At 43.7% G+C, this 21,007-nt stretch overlaps 1 protein-coding gene across 1 annotated transcript in view; it reads left to right on the top strand.

Moving 5' to 3' along the window:
- The first annotated feature begins 4,701 nt into the window (after nucleotides 1–4,701).
- The window catches only part of LANCL3 (LanC like family member 3), a 51,989-nt gene continuing 35,683 nt past the window's right edge, over nucleotides 4,702–21,007 (top strand). The window contains exon 1 of the mRNA XM_075913252.1: nucleotides 4,702–5,492. Coding sequence (XP_075769367.1) covers nucleotides 4,950–5,492 — 543 coding nt within the window. The 5' untranslated portion in view covers nucleotides 4,702–4,949. The remainder of the gene's footprint in view (nucleotides 5,493–21,007) is intronic.

The raw sequence follows: 21,007 nt of genomic DNA, 5'->3' as shown, positions 1-21,007 counted from the left end.
TAAGAGCAAGAGCAGTAAACAAATGTGAACAAAAATTGATTTTGAAGTGCTTTGGCACCTAACCACAGACCAATCCTGCTTACCTAAGAGAAACTTGCTACATTCTTTGATTGAGGATGTGCAAAAGTCACGAAGACTGAGTTTCTTAGTGGATGTAGCATTACTGTATCTTCTGAGACCCAGTTTCAGTTCAACTTCGGACATTAAATAAAAACTTTTAAGATCTGTTTAAACTAGAGAATACTTAGACTTATCCTCATAAAGAGTGGCAGTCTGTAACTCTTCTGGAAGTGATTCTCGAAGATTCCAAAGTCCCCATAGCTAGCATATGACAAACTATTTTTTAAAGATCAGCCACATCATTATTTGAAAAGAAACTGTGACACATGCTAGGGCAAGTCAATTACCTGGTCACATCCCTAAGTGCAGGAGGGAGTATATTAAGTTAATAGTTGCTTCAGTCCGCCAGTACCACAGCTGAGGAAGAGCAAAAGTGCTCCAATATATGATATCTGAATGACATTTCCCAAACAAGTCTGAAAACAAAATGAAGAAACACATATTCCCCTCAATGTAAAGTCTAAACATTTATACAGAATATATGTTAGAGCAAGTATAAAGAAAATGTCGTATTTAAAAGTAGATTTGACTTCCTTTTTAAATTACATCATTCCAATACAGGTTTCTGAATTCTCTTTATTATAATGCCTTTGAAGAAATGACAGAACAAAAATTGTTACACTACCTCTTTCAAGAGATCATCATTGCTTGTGCTTATGCTCTCCTTACTTTATGAATAGATGACTTCCAAAAGCATTACATTAAACTAGCTCCTCTTCTGTGCATAATAATGGTTTCTTCATACTGACAATAAAAATGTTACAGTAATAAGTATTTTAAACGACAGTGTTTCAAACTCTTGTGATTTTTCTGATAATATTTAATGATTTTGTCCCCGCTGTTGGAATCAAAATATTGCATGAGAATCTCAGCTTTCTTTAAAAAGTTTCTCTCTCTCATAATACTGTAGACAAAGCTTGAAAATGTGATACAAGTACATCTGAAAGTCTCAGAAACCAGAAGAAAAAATATTAAAAAACCTACACATTTTTTTTTAAAAAGACTTCATGATATATAAGCCAGTCTCATGATTTCTGAATTCTCGAGGTTGGCAATACTGAGACTATTTCATATTTATATTATGAGCAGCAGTAAATACGTATATACAAAAGTTTAGTACAGCTAAAGGCATCATGAACCATGTACTGTCAGAACAATAAGTATTTTTGTTTTCAGAAATGACATTCAGAACAAGCATCTTTATTAGTTTATATTAGTATATGATTGATATCACCTTTTGTCATACTTACATACTGACCCACTACAAAATGTACTCTGATTTATGTACATTATTACTTTATATCTAAATTACAAAAATCTCCTAAACTTTGGAGAATTAATAAACCTTAAAAAAACATAATCAGATTTAAAACAATTTTTTTCTGATAAATACATGTTTGAAGTCAAATAACCTTAGCATTATCATTTCCTGATGGGATATTTTAAAAAGAACAAAAGATGTTGGGCATGATTCTTCTTCACTGTATCTGGTTCATTCCTCCTAATCAGCCATCAGAAATTATGATGGAAAAATCTGTGTTGGGTAACATAGCTGTGTTAACTTAAGTTACATACTCTGAACCTCATAAATGCACTTGCAGTAAATGACAACATGACAACATCTGAGGCAGCCATGCTACCAGTTTCAGGAATTAAAACACTTAGTAATATGCACACCAAGATCTTTGAGGTTTGAAGACTGACTAGCTTCTTGTATTATTAATCATATTTATTACAGTAGTAGTAGTGCATAAGGACCAACTAAGATCGGTACCTCCTCATTGTGATAGGCACTACACAGCCACAGAGTAGTAGCAAATATTTCCTGCCCTGAAGGGCACACAAAATAACTAGAAAAGACATACAGCACGGGGTAGAACACACAAGCAGAATGGACAGAACAGTGACATCAGTTCAGATATTTTATGGTGGGGATAGGAAATTCTAGTTCCTTTTTCCTCCCTCAGCCATTCTTGTCCCTACTCATCCACCCCTCTCCTCCCATAGGGATCCTAAGTCTTCCTTGACTGGAGAATCTCCCCTCTTACCTACACCATATTTAAAAGTGATTAGGCCATAGTCTTGGACCCCACATCCACCTCTTCACTCTACCTGGGACCAATGTGAAGGCAGCAAATGGCATGTTAATTCCACCAAGGCGGGGGGGGAGGGGGATAGTTTGGCTAGTAGGAAATCAGTTAAATGGAAATAAAATAAAAGGAAAGGAAAGGGAGACACTGAAGTGTAGGGATGCAAAGGACTAGTCAACAAGTCGACTATCTGATAAGCAAATGCTTATAGGATAGTCGACTAGTCACTTCCCCCCCACCTTGCTGCTTCTATCAGAGACAGCAAAAGTGGGGAGAAGAGAGGGGTACTTCAAAGTGGCAGCGCTGCATGAAGCCTGGCTCAGCTGCTCCATGTGGCACTGCTGCAGGGAGCCTGATGTCAGGCTCCTTGTGGCATTTCAAAGCAGCAGCTCTGCATGGAGCCCGGGATCAGATGGGGACTGAACCCAGACTCTGTGCGGCGCTTCTACTTTGAAATGCCGTGAGGAGCCTGACACCGGGCTTCCCATGGCATTTTAAAGCAGCAGTGTCATGCGGAGCCCAGGAGCACCTTTGAAGTGTAGCAACAGCCCTAGGGTGGAAGTGCCCTATCGACTACCCGATCAATTACCTGATACTTAACTTCCTTACTGAAAAGGCAAAGGGTGAGGAGGACAGGGCAGGAGAGAAGAGAAGCAAATGTGGAATAAAACTGAAATAAGGAGACTGTGAGGAAGAAGTATAAGGAGAGTTGAAAACAGCCAAATCCGCACAGGGAAAAGATATTGCCATAAAAAAAAAACTATAGGATGCTCTCTGTACGCAAAGGTCCCTGCCAGGGATTTCCCTATATCCTCTCCCCCCCGATGGGGGTGTATACCCCCCCTGAATTTCCCCAACACCCCCCCAGTTTTGTGAACTATGGTGCCATACAGCCCACCTTCACCCTCAAGGTCTCACCCCTCATCGGCCCTGACACCCTCCCCCCTTGTAAATTCAAACACCCTCTTTAATTTCAATTCCTGGGGAGGCTATTGGTCCCTGCTTTGGCTGCCTCTGCAGGCGCTATAGCAGGAGGGAAAGGAGATACTATCCTAGCTATAGATTTCCCCAGAACTAGTGTGTGTATGTGGAGGAAGGATCTCTCCTTTATTGTTTTGGGTCCAAGAGTGAAGAGGTCTAGAATGGCTATAGCTGGGTCTCATTTTTGCACTCTTTTCCTACCAATTTTTACATCCACTGTTTGTATATATATATATGGAGATATACCTATCTCATAGAACTGAAAGGGATCTTGAGAGGTCATCAAGTCTAGTCCCTTGTCCTCACAGCAGGACCAAGTACCATCCCTGACAGATTTGTCCCAGATCCCTAAATGGCCCCCTCAAGGATTGAACTCACAGCCCTGGGTTTAACAGAAATCATAGACTATGGCCATTCCATGCCATCACTAGCCCCACCTTCTGCATGGGAAATCAATATGAGAAATGAGGTCACATAGCATTGAAGGTAAGTGTATTCATATTGTGCAACTTCACATAAGAAGGAAAAGATATGGCCCTGGCCACAGATAGTATTTGGTACTATGGCTTCTGAGAGTTATATATGCTAAAACTAGGACACCCTACAGTATTAATGTAAATTCAGAATGAGTTATTCCTCTGAAAATGGACCAAGATCTCTGTTCCTCCCAAGTTCAATGTGTGCAGGAATGACTAAAGGAGGCCCAAAGGAGATTTTTGCCACATCTGTATCTCCTGTACCTTCTGTTCTGCTAAGTACTGCTTTCCTTCCAATGTGTTCTAATGTTCTGGCTCCCTAAGGGCTGTTCCACCAGCAATAATAGCTGCAGCTCATTCTGGCTCCTGACCAAGGGTGGCCACTTTTGGTTGGAAATATTCTGGGGGGGTTTCATCACATGACATTATCTTTAATTAAAGAACGAATCTTTAATTCCTGGTGATTCCAGAACAATTCTAAAGGGCTGGCAACCCCACACCCACCTTATAAGGAGGAATAATGGAGAGTGAAGGGGACCACCTCAGGCGGTGGGGGGAGTGAGGTGAGGGGGGGGGAATTCCCTGGGGAGGGTTTCTGTTGATTGACAGCCTCTTTAGGCAGCTGCAATGGCCTCCAGAGGCTGCGAAAGAACACACCCTGGCTCAGGAATCTGCTAGCCCGCGCAGGACGGCCACAAGGGAGATCCACCGCCTCTGGGAGGGAACGAGAAAGATCCAAACGCCTGCTGGGAGGAGCAGGCAAGAAGAAAGGAATCGCCATCCTTCTGGATGTGTAGGGCTGGATCAATCCAAGCCAGTGTGGGCCACGCTCCCCGTTCTCTGCCTGCGGCGAGGAAGCGAGGATCGGGGCCAGCTAGCGGGCTGCCTCCTTCCACTGGCTTCCCTCCCTTCTGCTCCTCGCACCCCCTCGGCTACGAGTGCGGGGGGAGAGGAGGCGTCTCGGGCAGGTGATGCGCCCTCCCGCTTGACAGCCGCATCTGCAGCCAAGGACGACAGCGGGTTGGCGCGGCCCGAGAGAGGCGGCCTGTGGCTAGCGCACAGTCTCCCTCTGAGCACCGGGAGGAGGAGGAGGGGGAGGCGGCGCGGAGGGGTGGGTGGTTCCCCCCAAGGCATTTAAAGCCAGGCTGAAGCCAGCCCGCACACTCGGCTGGCGAAGGGCGCCGCGCTGCGCGGGGGGCGGACCAGCCCTCTCCCGAGCCCAGCCCGCTTTCGCCGCCGCCCCGTCTCGGCGGCGGCGGCAGCAGCAGCAGCAGCGCGGGGCATGGAGAGCAAGCGCTGCTTCGCCAACCGCTTCGATGACTACGCGGGCAGCCTGGCGGGCGGGCAGCGGCAGGAGGCGGTGGTGCCCTGGGTGGCCTCCACCATCGAGCGCATCCTGGCGGAGCTGCCGCCGCTGGAGGGCGGCGCGGCGGGGGGCGGGCTGTACGGCGGGCTGGCCGGGGTGGCCTACATGCTCCACCGCGCCGGGCGCTGCCCGCCCCTGGCCCCGGCCCGCGACACCTACCTGCGGGTGGCCCGGCGCCTGGTGGACGCCTGCGTGCGCTCCGAGGAGGAGTGGGGCGAGCCGGACGCCGACACGCGGGCCGCCTTCCTGCTCGGCGGCGCCGGGGTCTACGCGGTGGCCGCGCTCGTCTACCAAGCCCTGGGGCTGCCCGACTTCGGCCGCCTGCTGGGCCGCTTCCGCGAGCTGAGCCAGGTCTGCGCCCCCGTCACCTTCCTGGAGTGCGGCTCCGACGAGCTCTTCGTGGGCCGCGCCGGCTACCTGTGCGCCGCCCTGGTGCTCAAGCAGCAGCTGGGCATGGAGGTAACGAGGGGCTCCCGCGCTTCTCGGTCCACGGCTGCCCCGGCGGGCGGGTGGGCGGGACTCCGGAGGGGCGCTCCCTCTGGGCTCTGACAGCGGCTCTTGTGTTGGGCCGGGTCCTGCTCAGGGAGCCTCCCGAGGTAAGGCTTGGTCCCCCCTCCCCGAGAGCTGCCTGGCAGCCTGCTCCACAGGCACTCCGGTGTCCCTGGCAGGGTCTGTCGCTGTCAACAGGTCACTCTCCCGCCAGGGCTGTGGGGTTGAGTTCCTGGTCGAGGATACCAAAGTCAATTAATTTTTTTTTTAGTGAATTACTGTTGGACTCTCTCCCAAGAATCCGATTTTTTTCCAAAGAGGAGAAAAGGGTGGGGGGGGGGGGATTTCCTTTCTTGTCCCTGGTTTAAATGCAGCCTAAAATAAGGATGCAGCAGGAATACATTCTGGGAAACTAAATGGTAAGTGGGACAGCTGAGGATAAAAGCAGGTAAAATGTGGCATGCTGGTGCAAATAAAGTTCTCTGCCTTCACTGTGCAGGTCCAGTCCATTTTTGGGTGTGTGGTGGCGGCCAATTCCTATATTTTAAAATGAACTAAGGGAATTACTTTTGTATTTCCAGGGAAGGTACTCCTAATATGAAGCAGATATATCAATCAGCATTGTTTTCATATAATAACTAGCAATTATATGCTTTGTATTGGCTGGGCTAGAATTTCAAAAACACTCCTATTTTGAAGTGCTCAATCACTCTGGTTGCGAGAAATTTCAAAGAGCTCAGAATCTAGTTTGCAGAGAGATTCTTGAAAATGCTGACCACTTATTTTGGTGCCAAAATGGGAGGTGAATTATTTGGAAAATGTAGGGTGAAATTGTGGATGCCTTTGCCATTGACTTGAATAGAAACAGAATTTTGTTGCAGGGAGGATCTTATGCTGGTGTAAATTGTCATGACAATTTGGTGGGCGTTGGACCTTATCCTGATCATTGCTGAGCAATCACAACTGCCATGCCAATAAACAATAATTTTCATTTGCAATAAAGTTTGTCAGAGTAGTCAATGTTGTATCTGAACAAACATCTGTTAAATTCTTTCCCCTGTCCTCTTGTCAAGTCAGATCTTTGGGGAGGAGAGGTGTTTTCTGTAAAGCACTCATCTGCAAATTCTTATGCTTCTGTTTTTTCTTCCTGGGAAGCAAAACAACTACTGTGGGGAAAAAATTGTAAACACAAACAGTTCTGCCTTCTCTTATAGTGGTCACTGCAGTGGTGGCCCAAAAGTGCATACAATGGAGGATTTAGAGGACACCAGCATAATTAAGCAGCTATTAAAGAACTTAAGCCATTTGAATTTCTTGATTGTCTGAAAATTTTTAGTGATAGACACTGTAGTATACTGTTTGTTATTTTTTGTTCTTGTATAGCTTATTAACCAGAGATATATAACAAAAATAATATTGTGCACTTGGATAGCACCTTGGATAACTCAAGGAAACAAAAGATCCTTTTTGCTGCCTACTCAACAGCACTTGCTGAAAGGTGAAGCTCAGTCTGCCTGGCACTACTGAGTGATGCCTAACAAGTGCCCAGTGATGTATGTATATTGTGGTCTCTATTTAACAGATGGGTTTAATAGAGACACAGAGAGGGTCATGTTTCAGAGGTCATGCAGTGAGTGTGATAGAACTGGAAATAGAATCCGAATCTCATGACTCCTTGTCTGTGTGCTTTTACTAATAAACTGTACTTCCTCCCACATTATAATTTTACATATCCCAATACCAAATCCTAATTTTTTACTAATGTTGAAAGGGAAAAAGAAGCAAAATAACTAAAGCCACACTTGAAAATATTCAAAGTAATCTTAGCCTGTAGTATATACCTGTGCTAATATAATTTGTCTGCCAATCAAAGTTCCCATTGTGCTATAGAATATTTCAGCAAGCACATGCTAGGGCCAGATCCTGTAGTCTTTTACATATCACTTGGTACCCAAGGTCAGAAATGGCAACAATTTGTTAGCTCAGAATGCTACTTCCCATAATTTGATCATGTACAATCTCACTTTTTACTTGTTGCAGCATGTTTTCTTATTTCCCAAATGTATTTTCTTTATTTTCTTGAAGCTGCCAAGTAAATATTGGTAGCACAAGTGAAATTTATCTCCTACATTCATTTAGGGCCCTTGTTGTTGTTGCTATAATTTTGCTCTTTCTTTAATTAAATTAAACTACTACCTAGATTTTGAGAATTTGCTCACTTGTGAAGAAATGCTTTATACTTTTTTCAGTTTATATCATTTTCCCCCTTTACTATAATGGATACAAATTTAGCTGAAATATTGAGTCCTGATTTTGCTTCTGGCGACTTAAATTTCCGCTTGGCCTGCAAAGGGTTTACAAAGTGAATTCAATTGAATACCCTTGAGCTTATGAAAAGAGGAGACATTTTCTTGGTGCTGGTTAGGAAAGGTTTTAGGACAGTACACAAGTTGTCCCAGTGACTTCAGTGGAACTACTTACGCAAATAGGGATTGCTTACCTTAGTGAGATTATGCAGGATCTGGCCCTTGACGTGTGGTGATACTATTCATTAGGAGTAATAAGATATGTATTCTGTTGGGTTTTTATTAGGTTCCATTAAATTGCAACTGAAGCATCACACAGAGAGGAAAGTGGAATATTATCCTGATAGTGAATGTGTCTTTTGTGCTTGTTACATTTTTATAATGTACATGGTCCTTTATTCTTTGTATTTTCACTATACTTAGGGTTTTTTTTCCAGTTGTTTCTTCTTTGGAATACATCTTTTTGTAAAATAGTGATAGAAATGTAGCCGTGTTAGTCTGGTGTAGCTGAAACAAAATACAGGACTAACAAGATGGTTTATTAGATGATGAGCTTTCGTGGGCCAGACCCACTTCCTCAGATGAGGCTGTGGGTCTGGCCCATGAAAGCTCATCATCTAATAAACCATCTTGTTAGTCTTTAAAGTGCTACATAGTCCTGTATTTTCTTTCATCTTTTTGTAATGCTTCCTGTCATAGTTCCTAAGATAACATCACCTCTGACCCCTTCAGAGTGGTTAATTTGTAATGAAACTGTTTCTGGGGCTCAAGCAATTTTTTACATTCATAACTGATGCAGCAAGCCCAGAGGTGCCAGCTCTGAATTGTCTAGTGGTGCTATGAGGCCCAACCCTGACACAAATTAAGCACGGCCCCTTTAAAGTTTGCCCCATTTAAGTGATGGTTTAAGGCAGTGGTTCCCAACCTCTGGTTGGCAGACAGCTGGCCGCCAGGCCACGGCAGCTGTCGGAACTGAAGCCAGCTGTTTGCTGCAGCTCAGCTCTGGCAGTCATAGTGGCAGACTTTTTATTTTTATTTTTTTTGCTCTAGAACTGAGGTGGCAGCAGGAGGAAGCAAAGGAGGAGGCACCTCTCTCCCTACTTGGCAATAGTGGCCTGGCCAGGGCTCTGCTCACCCCCGCCTCCCAGCCGACTTTGATGTTGACAGCCCTGGGGCTGAGGTGGTGGCAGGAGGAGGCAGAGCAGGAGGCACCTCCCTCCCGCCTCAGTATTGGCGGCCCAGCTGGAGCTCCACACTCCCTTCCCATGACGGTGCAAGATGTGCTTGGAAAGGGAGGGGGCGCAAAGGAGGAGGGAGTGTGAGCGCTGCCAAGGGCCGCTTTCCCTGCCTGTGCTGCAGCAAGCTATGCTTCCTAGAGGAGGACAGCCTCTTTCTCTGGGGACGGTGGGGTGAGGGCAAAGGAGTGGTGGGATCACAGGGCAAGAGGGTTTTGGCATGGGCTGTAGGGGTCAGACTAAAGGGTCAAAGGGCATAGGGGTGGCAGTCAAAGGGTATTAGGCAGCAAGGGGCGCAAGGGGAGCAAGGGGCTGGATTGGGGCTAGGTGGACAGGAAACATTTTATTTGCATAATGAATATGCAAATATGTACATAAAATGTTATCAGTCTGCCAAAAGTTTGTGAATGGGTTTGCTGGTGCGTGGCATAAAAAAGGTTGGGAACCACTAATTTAAGGCCTGAGAACTTTCTCCGTATGGGAACTAGCAGACCGGTTATGAAATAGGCTGCAAGTGCTCCTGCCATTCACTGAGTTTAGTTCAGCACTTGCTGTGCTGTTCTTTCCCCAGGGAGCTATGCCAATGACCAGCTAGCTTTCATAAACCAAACTATTTAGAACAAAAGCACTACAAAGAAAACATCTTAATAAACAGATTATATGTAAGTGCCTTTACCAGGTCACCCATTTTTCCCATTAAAACGCTGGTAAATTTCAAAGCCTTTCAAGCCCATTTTTTAAGGTAAGCCCTTCTTGGTCACAGGGTCCAATGAGGGTCCTTTTCATTCTGTGGTAGTACTATATCTGTAGCAGGCTGCCCATTTTATACAAGTCTTAGTTCTAAGTTTGTTGGGCCCTCTGAATCTGGTTAAAAATTAAGATATGCAACCCCCCCCCCTTTTTTTTTTTGCTTGTCTAGAGGCCTACATTAATTACCCCGTATGTTAGTTCTTGATTATTTATCTTTAGTGACTTCCCCTCAGTCACTATATTTTCTTTGTCTTGTTTCAAGGAAAAGTTAATCCTTTCCCACATTGAAAAAGGATATTGAGTCACGGGGGGAGGATTAAAAAAAAAGATAAATCTGTTTTGCCAACGCTCTACACTTCTTATGCTACTTCAGTAGTTAGATATCCCACAGAATCCATATGTCACCACAGATGCCCACAGTGGTAAAAGTCTATTAAAATGTTACTTGTATTCTTTCTATTGATTATACAACATTGCTCCCTGCCTTTCTTTTTAGTGGTGATGTTTCTGTCTGTTACCCTATTTAGGAAGCATACCATTAGCTGATTGGTTAATTTCCCTGTATCTTCTTATACTGGTATCCTTGTCACTGTCAGAAAATGGAGGAAAGACAAAGAAATTCAAATGATCAAACACTGTAGATTTTTACAGTCTCTTTTTAAATAGGCTTGAGATTTTCTCTCAATCTGGACACATTTAACATCTACTTGCTTGATTAACTTCTGTTGGCGTTGGGTGTACCAGTAGTGACCCATAGCAGTATGATATGGGTGAGAACAAGCAGGGTTTGTACGGTTGCTCTTCCCTGAAGTTTCCACAAGGGAATGGTGGCTTTAGACTGCTTTTGAGGCACCATGAGAAGAGACTGAATAAGCACTTTTTCTGGGCAACATGGCCACACCACTTCCCTGGTCTGAGCCATACATTTCTGGGGCTGTTTTGATTGGGCAAAGGCTTCCAAGTAGTGCAGAGGTTGCAGAAGTATTTTGCTTCCTCATGCCCATATCTGGGTGAACTTTCTGCTGCTAGGACAGAGGCTAGTGTATTCCATGCTTGAATCAAAATGTATGTTGTACAACCTGAAAGACTAATCTCTCTATCTTATAGTGCTTCTCAATGGTAGATTTCAAAGTGGTGTAACAAGGAGATCAGTGTAATGAAAAAGCTGTTTTTGCTGCTCTTGTCCAGTTCCCCATATATCTCTTGTTGGTCTACCTCCTTCCACATACTCTCTGTACCTAGCATTTTAAAATTTTGGTTTGCATCCTTCTGTTTATACCTTTCACTCATTAGTTTTTCCACCTACTCTTTTAGCTCCGTTCTTAAACCTTCCTGGCATCCACAAGTCTAAAACTTAAAGACATTTGTATTTAGGGTTTTTTGGTTTGTTTGTTTTTTAATCATGAATGCAATATTTGGAAGGATCACTCTGTAGTCTGTCAACGTCCCTGTTTCTACATAAGAGAGAGAATGAACCCCAGCAGTGCAGACTTCCCCACACTGCTCTTCTAATGTAACTCAGTTCTCATCTGGAAAGACTAATTTTGAGGTCAGAGATTGATTGTTTCCATTCTCATTCAATATTTGCTCTTTGCTTAAACTGCCCACTAGCATGAAGTATTGTGGTGGTTTTCTGGACACTACTTGAATCTATAATATCTCTCATTTCACTCAGCCTACTATGCACCTGTTGATGGTTGCATAACTAGAACTGGTTTTAAAGCAGATACCTACAGAGATAAAGGGTTTTCCTTCTCACACCAGTCCTCTGAAACAATGCTCCCTGATTGTTTAGTGCACTTAGTTGACTAGATTTTACACATCAATGTTTTTATTAGTGGAGTTAAATTGGGAGTTTAAGATGGGAGATTTGACATACAAATAGGCCTAAACAAATTCCTTGGATCTGAAGTATCCTGAATATTGTGTGTGTTCAGACTGAGAATGCAGTTCAGATTGGAATTTCAGAACTGACCTCTATCTCTGCGATGGGCCAAAACAAAGCCACACTTTTTCAAAGTCAGAATCCAAACTCTGAGGCTGTGATTCATGTCTAATATTAGATCAACTTCAAAAATCTCAGTTGCATCACAGGTACATCTCAGTGTGTGTGAAAGCTTCATTATCTACTTCAACTATAAAAGGCAGACTTTTGTTTTTAAAATGTTGAATTTTTTTTTCAAATCTGTTGCTGCTAGTGAAATGTTTCTCATACACATCTCACAGCACAGCTGTCCAGGATTGGCTATTTGATTGACACACAAAATTGTAAGGTATGCAGACAATCTTACATCCAGTAGTAGTATGGCTTTTGATAGCTGACATCTGTAAAATGGTATTTTACATTCTGAATTTGTTGATTACAGACAAAAGATGGGTGAGATAATATTGGTCCAAAAAAGCATACTACCTCACCCATCTTGATTGTCTGTCTGAGGTTCTGGGTTTGACAGGGCCTCTGCCCTGTACTCACCCTTTAAAAGTAAAACCCAGCCCTGGGAGAGGGATGAGAGCAAAGCCCCACAGCTGAAGCAGGTACTAGTCAATTAGGGCCCAGCTGAGGGGAGTATAAATTAAAGGCTCCTATCAGGGAGGAGAGATAGACTGACCCTTGCTCTGGTTGGAGGAGCAGGAGGGACCCGGCTGCTAGGGAAGCGGGAGGCTTCCTGATATAGAATAGTGCTTGAAAGAGGCAGGAAGAGTTGGAGCTCTTGGCCTGATCTCATTCCCAGGCTGCAGGGCCTGAGATGAGCCTCGGAGCACTAGTGCTGAGTCTACACTGGCGTGATCTTGCACAAAAGCATTCGCTTTTGTGCAAAACCTTGCTGCCTGTCTACACTGGCTGCAAGTTCTTGTGTAAGTAAATTGACGTTCTAACGTATGAAATCAGTGCTTCTTGCACAAGAACTCTGATGCTCCTGCTCAGGAATAAGTCCTCTTGCGCAACTGTTCTTGTGCAAGGGGCCAGTGTAGACAGGCAACATGAATTTCTTGTGCAAGAAAGCCCTAAAATGGCCATCAGAGCTTTCTTGCACAAGAGAGCGTCTACACTGGCACGAATGCTCTTGCGCAAAAGCACATGCCAGTGTAGATGCTCCCTTCTGGAAGAGCTTTTGCACAAGAACTGTTCCGCAAAAGTTTTTGTGCAAGATCATTCCGGTGTAGATGTAGCCTAGGGCTGTAGTTAGAGCAGGGCTGGGGAAAGTCAGGCAGAGCTGGGGAAGTTCTGGCCAGGCAAGCTCTGAGTCTGCAGGACCTGAAGCAAGGCCTCAGGGTAGGCAAATGCAGCAGATCCACACCCTTTTGCCAATGATGAGTGGCCATTTCAGACTGCAGTTTGCCCCGAGGTAAGGAGCTAGCTGAAGACTGGCAGTGGGTCACTGAGGCCAGGAGAGGATAGGGGAATTGTGGGTTCCCAGACGGGGAGGACCACAGAGTGCAGACACAACAGCCAGAAGGGGATGCTCTCACACCAAGAAGCTAATTCCCAGAGTGAACAGCGGGACGTGCTTTGGTGGTGAGTCCCACTGTGTTACACAGGGTCATACGTTCTTGTATTGTAATAGGAGAACTTCATGCACAAATGGTTGTTGTGTATCTACATTTCTTTATGATGATGACGAAATATTTGTACTTCAGCTAAAAGATAGTGAAGAAGCAGATGAAGTTGTGAATAATTCAAATGGCAGAGTCATATTTAAGAGAGATTGACTGACTCTTTCCCTCCTGCCCGCCCCCCAGGAAGCCTCCTCTATCCACACTCGATTACTGCATTTCCATCCCTCTTCTTTACCTCCTCCATTCTGGGAGAGGCCATGCTATAGATACTGTTCCTCTGAGTCTAGCACACTGTCATGCTCAACAAATACATCATCATCATGGAGAACTATGTCTCCCTTAAATTAATCAGTGTCACTCCTTTCAACTGCTAGAGGGGTGTCTGTTGCATGCAAAGCATTTCTCTTCTCTGCATAGTTGAGTGTTATGTTCCCAGCCTAGGGGATGCAGTGGAGCAATGACTGTGAGCTTGTCTGCCTCCCCTCCCTCCCATGGGAAATGGTGCAGAGATCCATCTGACAGAATGCATCAGAAAGGATTGGTGGAAGATGTCGCATTGTTATATGTGGTACAAATGCTAACCTCACTTCTGTAATAAGTGCTGGAGAAGGCTGAAAAGCCCCTTTTTAAAATGAACTTTATCCATAGTATTGCCATCAAAGATGACATGTATGTCACTGTGCAAGCACTAGGAGGCTTTGCAGGCAAATGGGATCAGGGCTTGTATGTTTTTGTGGAGATGAATCTGAATTCATTCTCTGGAGACTGTTACATGCATGCCAGAGTGGTAACCAGTCCCTGTATGTATTCAGAGCCAACAAAGCATTTGTATCCAAGGAACTCCAAGTTATCCTGAAGTGCTCATCTTATTGTTCATATTTTCAGAAATGCATGCTCAGTCTAATGCTGGAATTTAAGCACATTTTCAGGGAGTAACATACAATATAACCGTGTCCCATTTCTCAAATTCTTATGTTACAAACTTTGTAAATACGTAAGAAAGTTCTTTGCCATTATAGTACTACTTTATAGCTATATTTGTCACGCTGTATGTACCCCCTTCTTATGAAACATTAATGTGAATGCTTGATTTTTTTTTTTATTTTTTTTTTTCCTAGCTACATAAAGTTTCATCCTGCCTTGCAGGGGATAGAATTAGGTGCAAGTTTAGAAAATTAAACAGTGTGAATGAGTATGGATTGGGGGCGGGGGGGGGGGTAGTGAATGTAGCAGAGAATGTGAGAGAGAGCTGGGAGGTGAGAAGATGGAGAGGGGATGATGGAAAAATAGAGGGAGAATAGAGAGGGTGAGGGAACACAGAGTAAAACAGCATAAAAGTATAAGAACCAACATTCCACAAGGAATAGAATAAGAGCAAGAAATAAATTAGAATCTGGAGCAGGCTATAGTCTTAAAAAAATTAAAGCAGGTTCTTTTTGCAAAGTTCTTAGCTGGTGTGAGTTGGCATAGGTCCATTGATTGCAGTGGGGCTATGCTAATTCACAGCAATTAAAAATCTAGCCCAGAGGCTAGAAAATATGTATACATGCTGGGACTATGATGAGCATCTTCCCTTTTCAATAAGAGATAGCGTTAGAGAGGTAAATCCCTAGAGTTGCTTGAAAAATACTTGAATTTCAACTTCTTTTGTCAAAAACAAGGCCACATTAAGTGAAAACGTTAATGAATTATGTCCCGACTTTTCAGTCAGCTATAGCAAACATTTTTCTCCAACTCTACTCCCCCCCCCCCCTTTTTTTTTTTTTTTGTCCAGGGGAATTTTATTGTGAAAGAGGAGCTGAAAGAGGAGCTGATTGGGTAAGAGGGAGGGTTCCTTGTTTGAAAAAGAGAAAGAACTGGCATTTCTCTCTTCTTCCACTGAACTCACTGTGACCAAAACTCTCCTTGGTTTTCTCACCCTCACCACTTCAGCAATAGGTGTATTGTTTTCTCACTTTTCAAATCTGGTCATGCCTAGGCTGCTGCTGTTGAGTTTCATCCTTTGATCTAGAAAAACTTAAACAACTAATAGTCTTGCAGCATCTTAGACTAAAACAACATGTAGATGGTAGCATGAGCTTTCATGGGTACAGCCCAAGTAGACTATTAGTCTGTAACTGGAAAAACTTAAACTACGAACTCAGCTACCCCTCTGAATCCTTTCATCTAATTAGGATCCCTAGAGCAGTGTACCATCTGTGTTTTAAAGCCTTGTGAATTGGTTTTTTTTCTCCTTGCTTGTTTGCTGTCCTGTGATCATTTTTTTCCCCCTTCATACAAACTACACAGATGCATATGGGAAAGTCACTATTATTTTCAGAATTTATGCATAGTAGTATCTGAGCAGCTATTGGTTCTGCTTGCAGGAAATAACTAGGATAACTCTGCGGTATCAGGTGGTAAATAGTGGCTTTTTAATGTTTATCACTATGCTCCTTTTAACATTGACACTTTTCACTTTATATACCTGCTACATTATATATAATGGACTAGCCCTTGTCAAGGCACTCAGGGTGTTGCATGAATAATTTAAAGTAAAATGTAGTTTAAAAAGAGCACAGATCAAATCATATAAAAGAGGATTAGAAAGCCAGAGGATGTGCTGCCAGTAAAGGGGAGTTGGAAGGGAGTGGTATCTGTCACGGGGGGCCAACAGTGAATACAAATGAAAATATTTTTCTGAAAAAATGGCATTTTCAGATGTTTTAAAAGTGAGAAGAGTTGACTTGAGGCAGGTATTCCAGGGACTAAGGAATTTAAGATAAAAAGTTAGGACCTTTGAACTGGGGGTAGATTGAATACAGATATGCATCATGACTTCTCAGGTATAGACATTCTTCCCTATTAAACTAACAGGGCCAGCTTTCTCTCTGTTAATTCAACAAAGCCTATTTAAAATCAGTCCATCACTTTAAAAGCAGCAAGTATAAAGAGTGGAGATTCACTTCTGTGGGAATTATGTGCCACCACCAAGCATGTGAGAAATTCATATCCCCCTTCTGATGATTTTTTTTTCCCTTCAATAAGTTGAGAGGTGCTGCAGTTTTGCATTTTCGTCACTAGGGGCTGCTGGTGCTAGGGAGGAGCAGCCAGATGCCGAGAGGGAGGAGGAGAAGATGTATTCCCCACAACACTGCCCACAGGGCCAGGTGAGGAGACCCAGGTTATGGATGGGACTGACAGAGTGGGGTATATGGGGCTTCTGGAAAGTCACATAGACTGGGGTTCAAAAGGAGTAGTGGAGAAGAGATGGGGCAGGAGCTGATTAGGAATTGAAGTGCAGGGCCACAGGGGATAGGGTCACATGGGGATGAGGAGGGAGGTGAAAGGACATGGGGGAGGCAGGGTTTGCATGGGAGGCTCCCCCATTCCATAACAATTCCTTCCCCCTCTTCCCTCCTCCCAAAAATAATGTTCCATACTTTTCCCACCCACATCCTATAACCCTCCAAGTTCATTTCCAGGCTCCTTGCTAGCATTTATGTCCCTCTCCCTCAGCTCCTCCAGAAAAAAAAATGTATGAAATTCAATAAGAACAAATGCAAAGTACTCCACTTAGGAAGGACCAATCAGTTTCTCACACACTTTTTCCAAGGCAGTCATTTCCCATTCTGTATTGCAGAAAGTGATCTAGGGATCATAATGGACCACAAGCTAAATATGAGTCAACAGTGTAACACTTGCCAAAAAAAATCAATCCTCATTGGGTTGTATTGGCAGCAGTGGTCTTGGGCAAGATACAAGAAGTAATTCTTCCACTTTACTCCATGCTCATGAGGTCTCAAATTGAGTGTTGTGTCCAGTTCTGGGCATCACATTTCAAGAATGATGTTGGTGAATTAGAAAAAGTCCGGAGAAGAGCAACAAAAATGATTGTCTAGAAAATGAGCTATGAGTGAGGATAGAATGAAAGAATTTGGTTTGTTCAGCTTGGAAAAGGGAAGACAGGGACTATGATAATAGTTAAAGTACATCAAGGTTGTTACAAAGAGGAGAGAGAACAATTGTTCTGATCCTCTGAGGATAGGACAAGAAGCAATAGGTTTAAATTGTAGCAAGGGAGGTTTAGGGTGGACATTAGGAAAAAATTCCTATCAGGGTGATTCAGCACTGGAATAAACTTGTCTAGGGAGGTTGTAGAATCTCTCTCATTGGAGATTCTTGACAGCAGTTTAGACAAACACCTGTCAGGGATGGTCTAGATCAGTGGTTCCCAATGCAATGCCCGCAGGCGCCATGGTGCCCACCGGGCCATTTCTGTGCACCCGCTGAGTGATCGGGGCCGGCCCCACCTCAGGTGTGCGGCAAAGGGGCAGTGCCGGTCCCAGGTGTGTGGCGCATGGGTGCTGCCGACTCCTGGGCCTACGGCGTATGGGTCCCACCCCCGGGTGCCCGGCAGCCCCAAAAGCTTGGGGACCACTGGTCTAGATAGTACTTAGTCCTACCATGAGTGCAGGGTGGCTAGATGGCCTTGGAAGTTCTATGATTACTCTTGACTCCCCCCAAGCCTTTGCAGGAAATACAGTTCTGTATTCTAATTTAAATTACTACTCAAAGTTCTGTATTAATACGCCTGATATGGAATCTATTAAAAAAAATTCTGAATCCTTTTTGGTTGTGTTACAGACAAACTTGCTGAGAGGTAGTATGAAATAAATTACCAAAATAATTGAAACAGGCATGGTTATACTGTGGTGTTCTGACAAAATTAGCAGAATTTTAAAATGTGAACATTTTTAAATTTTTGGCAGAGAATTTTTAATTTTTGGTCCGAATTCCCACAGGACTAAGAACCATGTGCTCACAGCTCATCAATCCAGAGAATAGGGATGCTGCTGCATTCAGCACTTTCTGCAAGTGGTGGAAGAGGGGTGCTCAAAGGAACTGGGAAGGAATTAGAATAGTTAAGTCTTGAGGTTCCATAGGCCTATGTTGCTGTTGTGGGGTTATTGCAGTTTGGAATATGTAGGCAAATTATTTAAGGCATTCATCATAATTTGGGATCTTATTTTCCAGCTGGTTTGAATTTGTCAGGTGACAATTTCTGCTGAGACTGTGTGTCAAATTGCCTTTTTATCTGCATCTGTCACAGGATACTTTGAATGTTGATGGGAATGGGATGCCACACTGTGTTATGCAACATACTTCAACTGCAGTCCAGCATAATAGAATATAATTAAAATAGTCTCCCAAAGGCAATTATTTCATACCTATAGTGTAAGATAATCAATTCAGTAATTGCTGCCTGAAAATAATTTGTTGTCTGAATAGCAATGGCAAAACAATTAAAATAGCTGTTTCATTGTAGAAAAATATAATAATAAAGTGTCTTCCTAGCAATCCAGTCTGTTGCTGAGTCATGTGCTGTTTCTCAATTCAGCATAATTTAGTGTGTGAGAAGAATTATAATGCTTTCTTTTTGCAGTTAATCAGCATCCCTGATATTAATGGCTTAATATCTCTTGCTGATGAGCAATGCATTGTGGACGAGATTAAGTGACTGTCATAAAGCATTGCTGACGAACAAAAGAAAAGTTTTAATCATGACAGTGAATTTTAAATATGTCCTCGAGCTGTTCGAGGCATTTAGCTATTTGGTATGGCTGATTTATCTTTCCACTGTATTACTAGCAAAGGTGCACTAGTAAGCTAAATTTGGTGTAGGGCCAAATAGATGGTAAATGCCTTTGTCCCAGAAGGTGGTCCGACCTGGAAACCACCATATCTATCACTGGCAGATTTCTCCAGTCCGAAATAAACACAGACACGAATATCAAATTTAAAATATATATTGAATACAACCGATAGCAGTGTAAGAATGAATAAACCCAGAATACAACACTGTACAAAGAAATCCAACACCTCACCCTCTGAAATAATAGGGGATAGCACAGTATAAAGACGGATATAAACTATACTCAGTCTGTCTAGGATGGAGGTGACAGCTGAGGCGCAGACCTTCAACCCTTTGGCTCAGGCAGCCTCAGGGGAGAAACACTGAGGAGTCCACTTGATGATGCTCTGTCGATGGTGGAACAGCACGTGAGTAGCACACACACCTGATGGAAATGTTTAGTCCTTGGCTCCGGGGTTAAGGACTTTCACCACAATAATCAGAGTGAAACTAGGTGGTATGCTTGGTTCGGTGGTGCAGATAGCTGGAGCCCACAACACTGGGCTATCGCCACAGTGGTGAACTGAAGCACCCTGCTAGCAGCTGGGATGGTGGTCTGGCCTGGAGTAGGTCCCGGCCTTCACCATGGTCCTTGGGAACAGCAAGCTGCTGACGAACAGGAAACAACAAACCGAAGGAACCCGACCTCTTCAGGGAGCTGCGCTTATAAAGATCCCAAGGTGGGAAAACAGCTAGAGTATCTCTAGTGCACAAGGTGTGGTGTTGAGTGCAAACTAGCGTTCCTGGTGCAGAGCAATAGTGCTGTGTGCAGGTGATTGTTTTGGTGGTAAAAAGGTCTCTCAGTCCTTTGGGTTCCATTTTGATTTCTGTGTGGAATCCAAGACTCCATTTTGATTTCAGTGTCCATATGATTAAAATTTTCTTGATCTTAAACTAAGTTACTGTCAACAACTGGAAACTTTTCTTCCCTCACTAATTCAGTGGCTTTACATGCCAGGTGTTTAACTGTAACTAGTACACTTGAGGGTAGTGACTCAGTCCCTGGTGTACAGCAGTCAGGAAGTGTAAGCATGGTCATGCATAGATTCTGATGCCTAGGAAGTAGCAGCTTTTCTTAAGAATATGTGGGCCTGGGGATAGAAAAAGCATAAAGAGCTTATTTGAGCAGACTTCTGTGATTTAGTCAGTGCATCATTTAGTGCAAATGGTGGGTGGCCTGAATTCTCCACTGGTAGAATTCTGCACTGATGGTATTCTGCAGTTTACTTAAAAACTTGCCAGCTGTCTACACTGGCCGCTTGAATTTCCGCAAAAGCACTGACTTCCTACTGTAAGAAATCAGTGTTTCTTGTGGAAATGCTATTCTGCTCCCGTTCAGGCAAAAGTCCCTTTTGCGCAAAGCTTTTGCGCAAAGGGGCCAGTGTAGACAGCTCAGATTGTATTCCGCAAAAAAGCCCCGATCGCGAAAATGGCGATCAGGGCTTTTTTGCGGAAAAGCGCGCCTGGATTGGCATGGACGCTTTTCTGCCATCCGTGCCAATCTAGACGCTCTGTTCCAAAAATGCTTTTAACTGAAAACTTTTCCGTTAAAAGCATTTCCGGAAAATCATGCTAATCTAGACGCAACCTGCATGTAATTGATAGAAAGGGACAGATAAGGTTATGGAGATTGTGCAGCTATCTAACATTCTAACCATGTAGGGCAAATGCAGGAAAGGGGAAAACAATAACAAACTGGAGAACAGGTGAAGCCAAGATATGATAACCTATATTTACACACATTATTCTTTCTATTTCATTCATAAATGACTTGTTGTTCCTCTTTCTTTGTGGTCCGGGAGGGAAGGGGGGGGGACACATTTTGCTTTATCTGTGTGTGATTTATTAGTCTTTCCTTTTTTGTTTGTTTTGTTTTTGGTCTGGCTGAAGCAGCATTTCCCTCCTTGTTCTGATTGACCTTTTTCGTTGTGCCTGGCCTGTTGTCTCATACATTTTTCATTT

The sequence above is a fragment of the Pelodiscus sinensis genome, chromosome 1 (genome assembly GCF_049634645.1).
Source record: "Pelodiscus sinensis isolate JC-2024 chromosome 1, ASM4963464v1, whole genome shotgun sequence".
Classification (NCBI taxonomy): domain Eukaryota; kingdom Metazoa; phylum Chordata; order Testudines; family Trionychidae; genus Pelodiscus; species Pelodiscus sinensis.
Note: the sequence above shows the minus strand (reverse complement) of the source record. Positions and strands in the feature narration are given on the sequence as shown.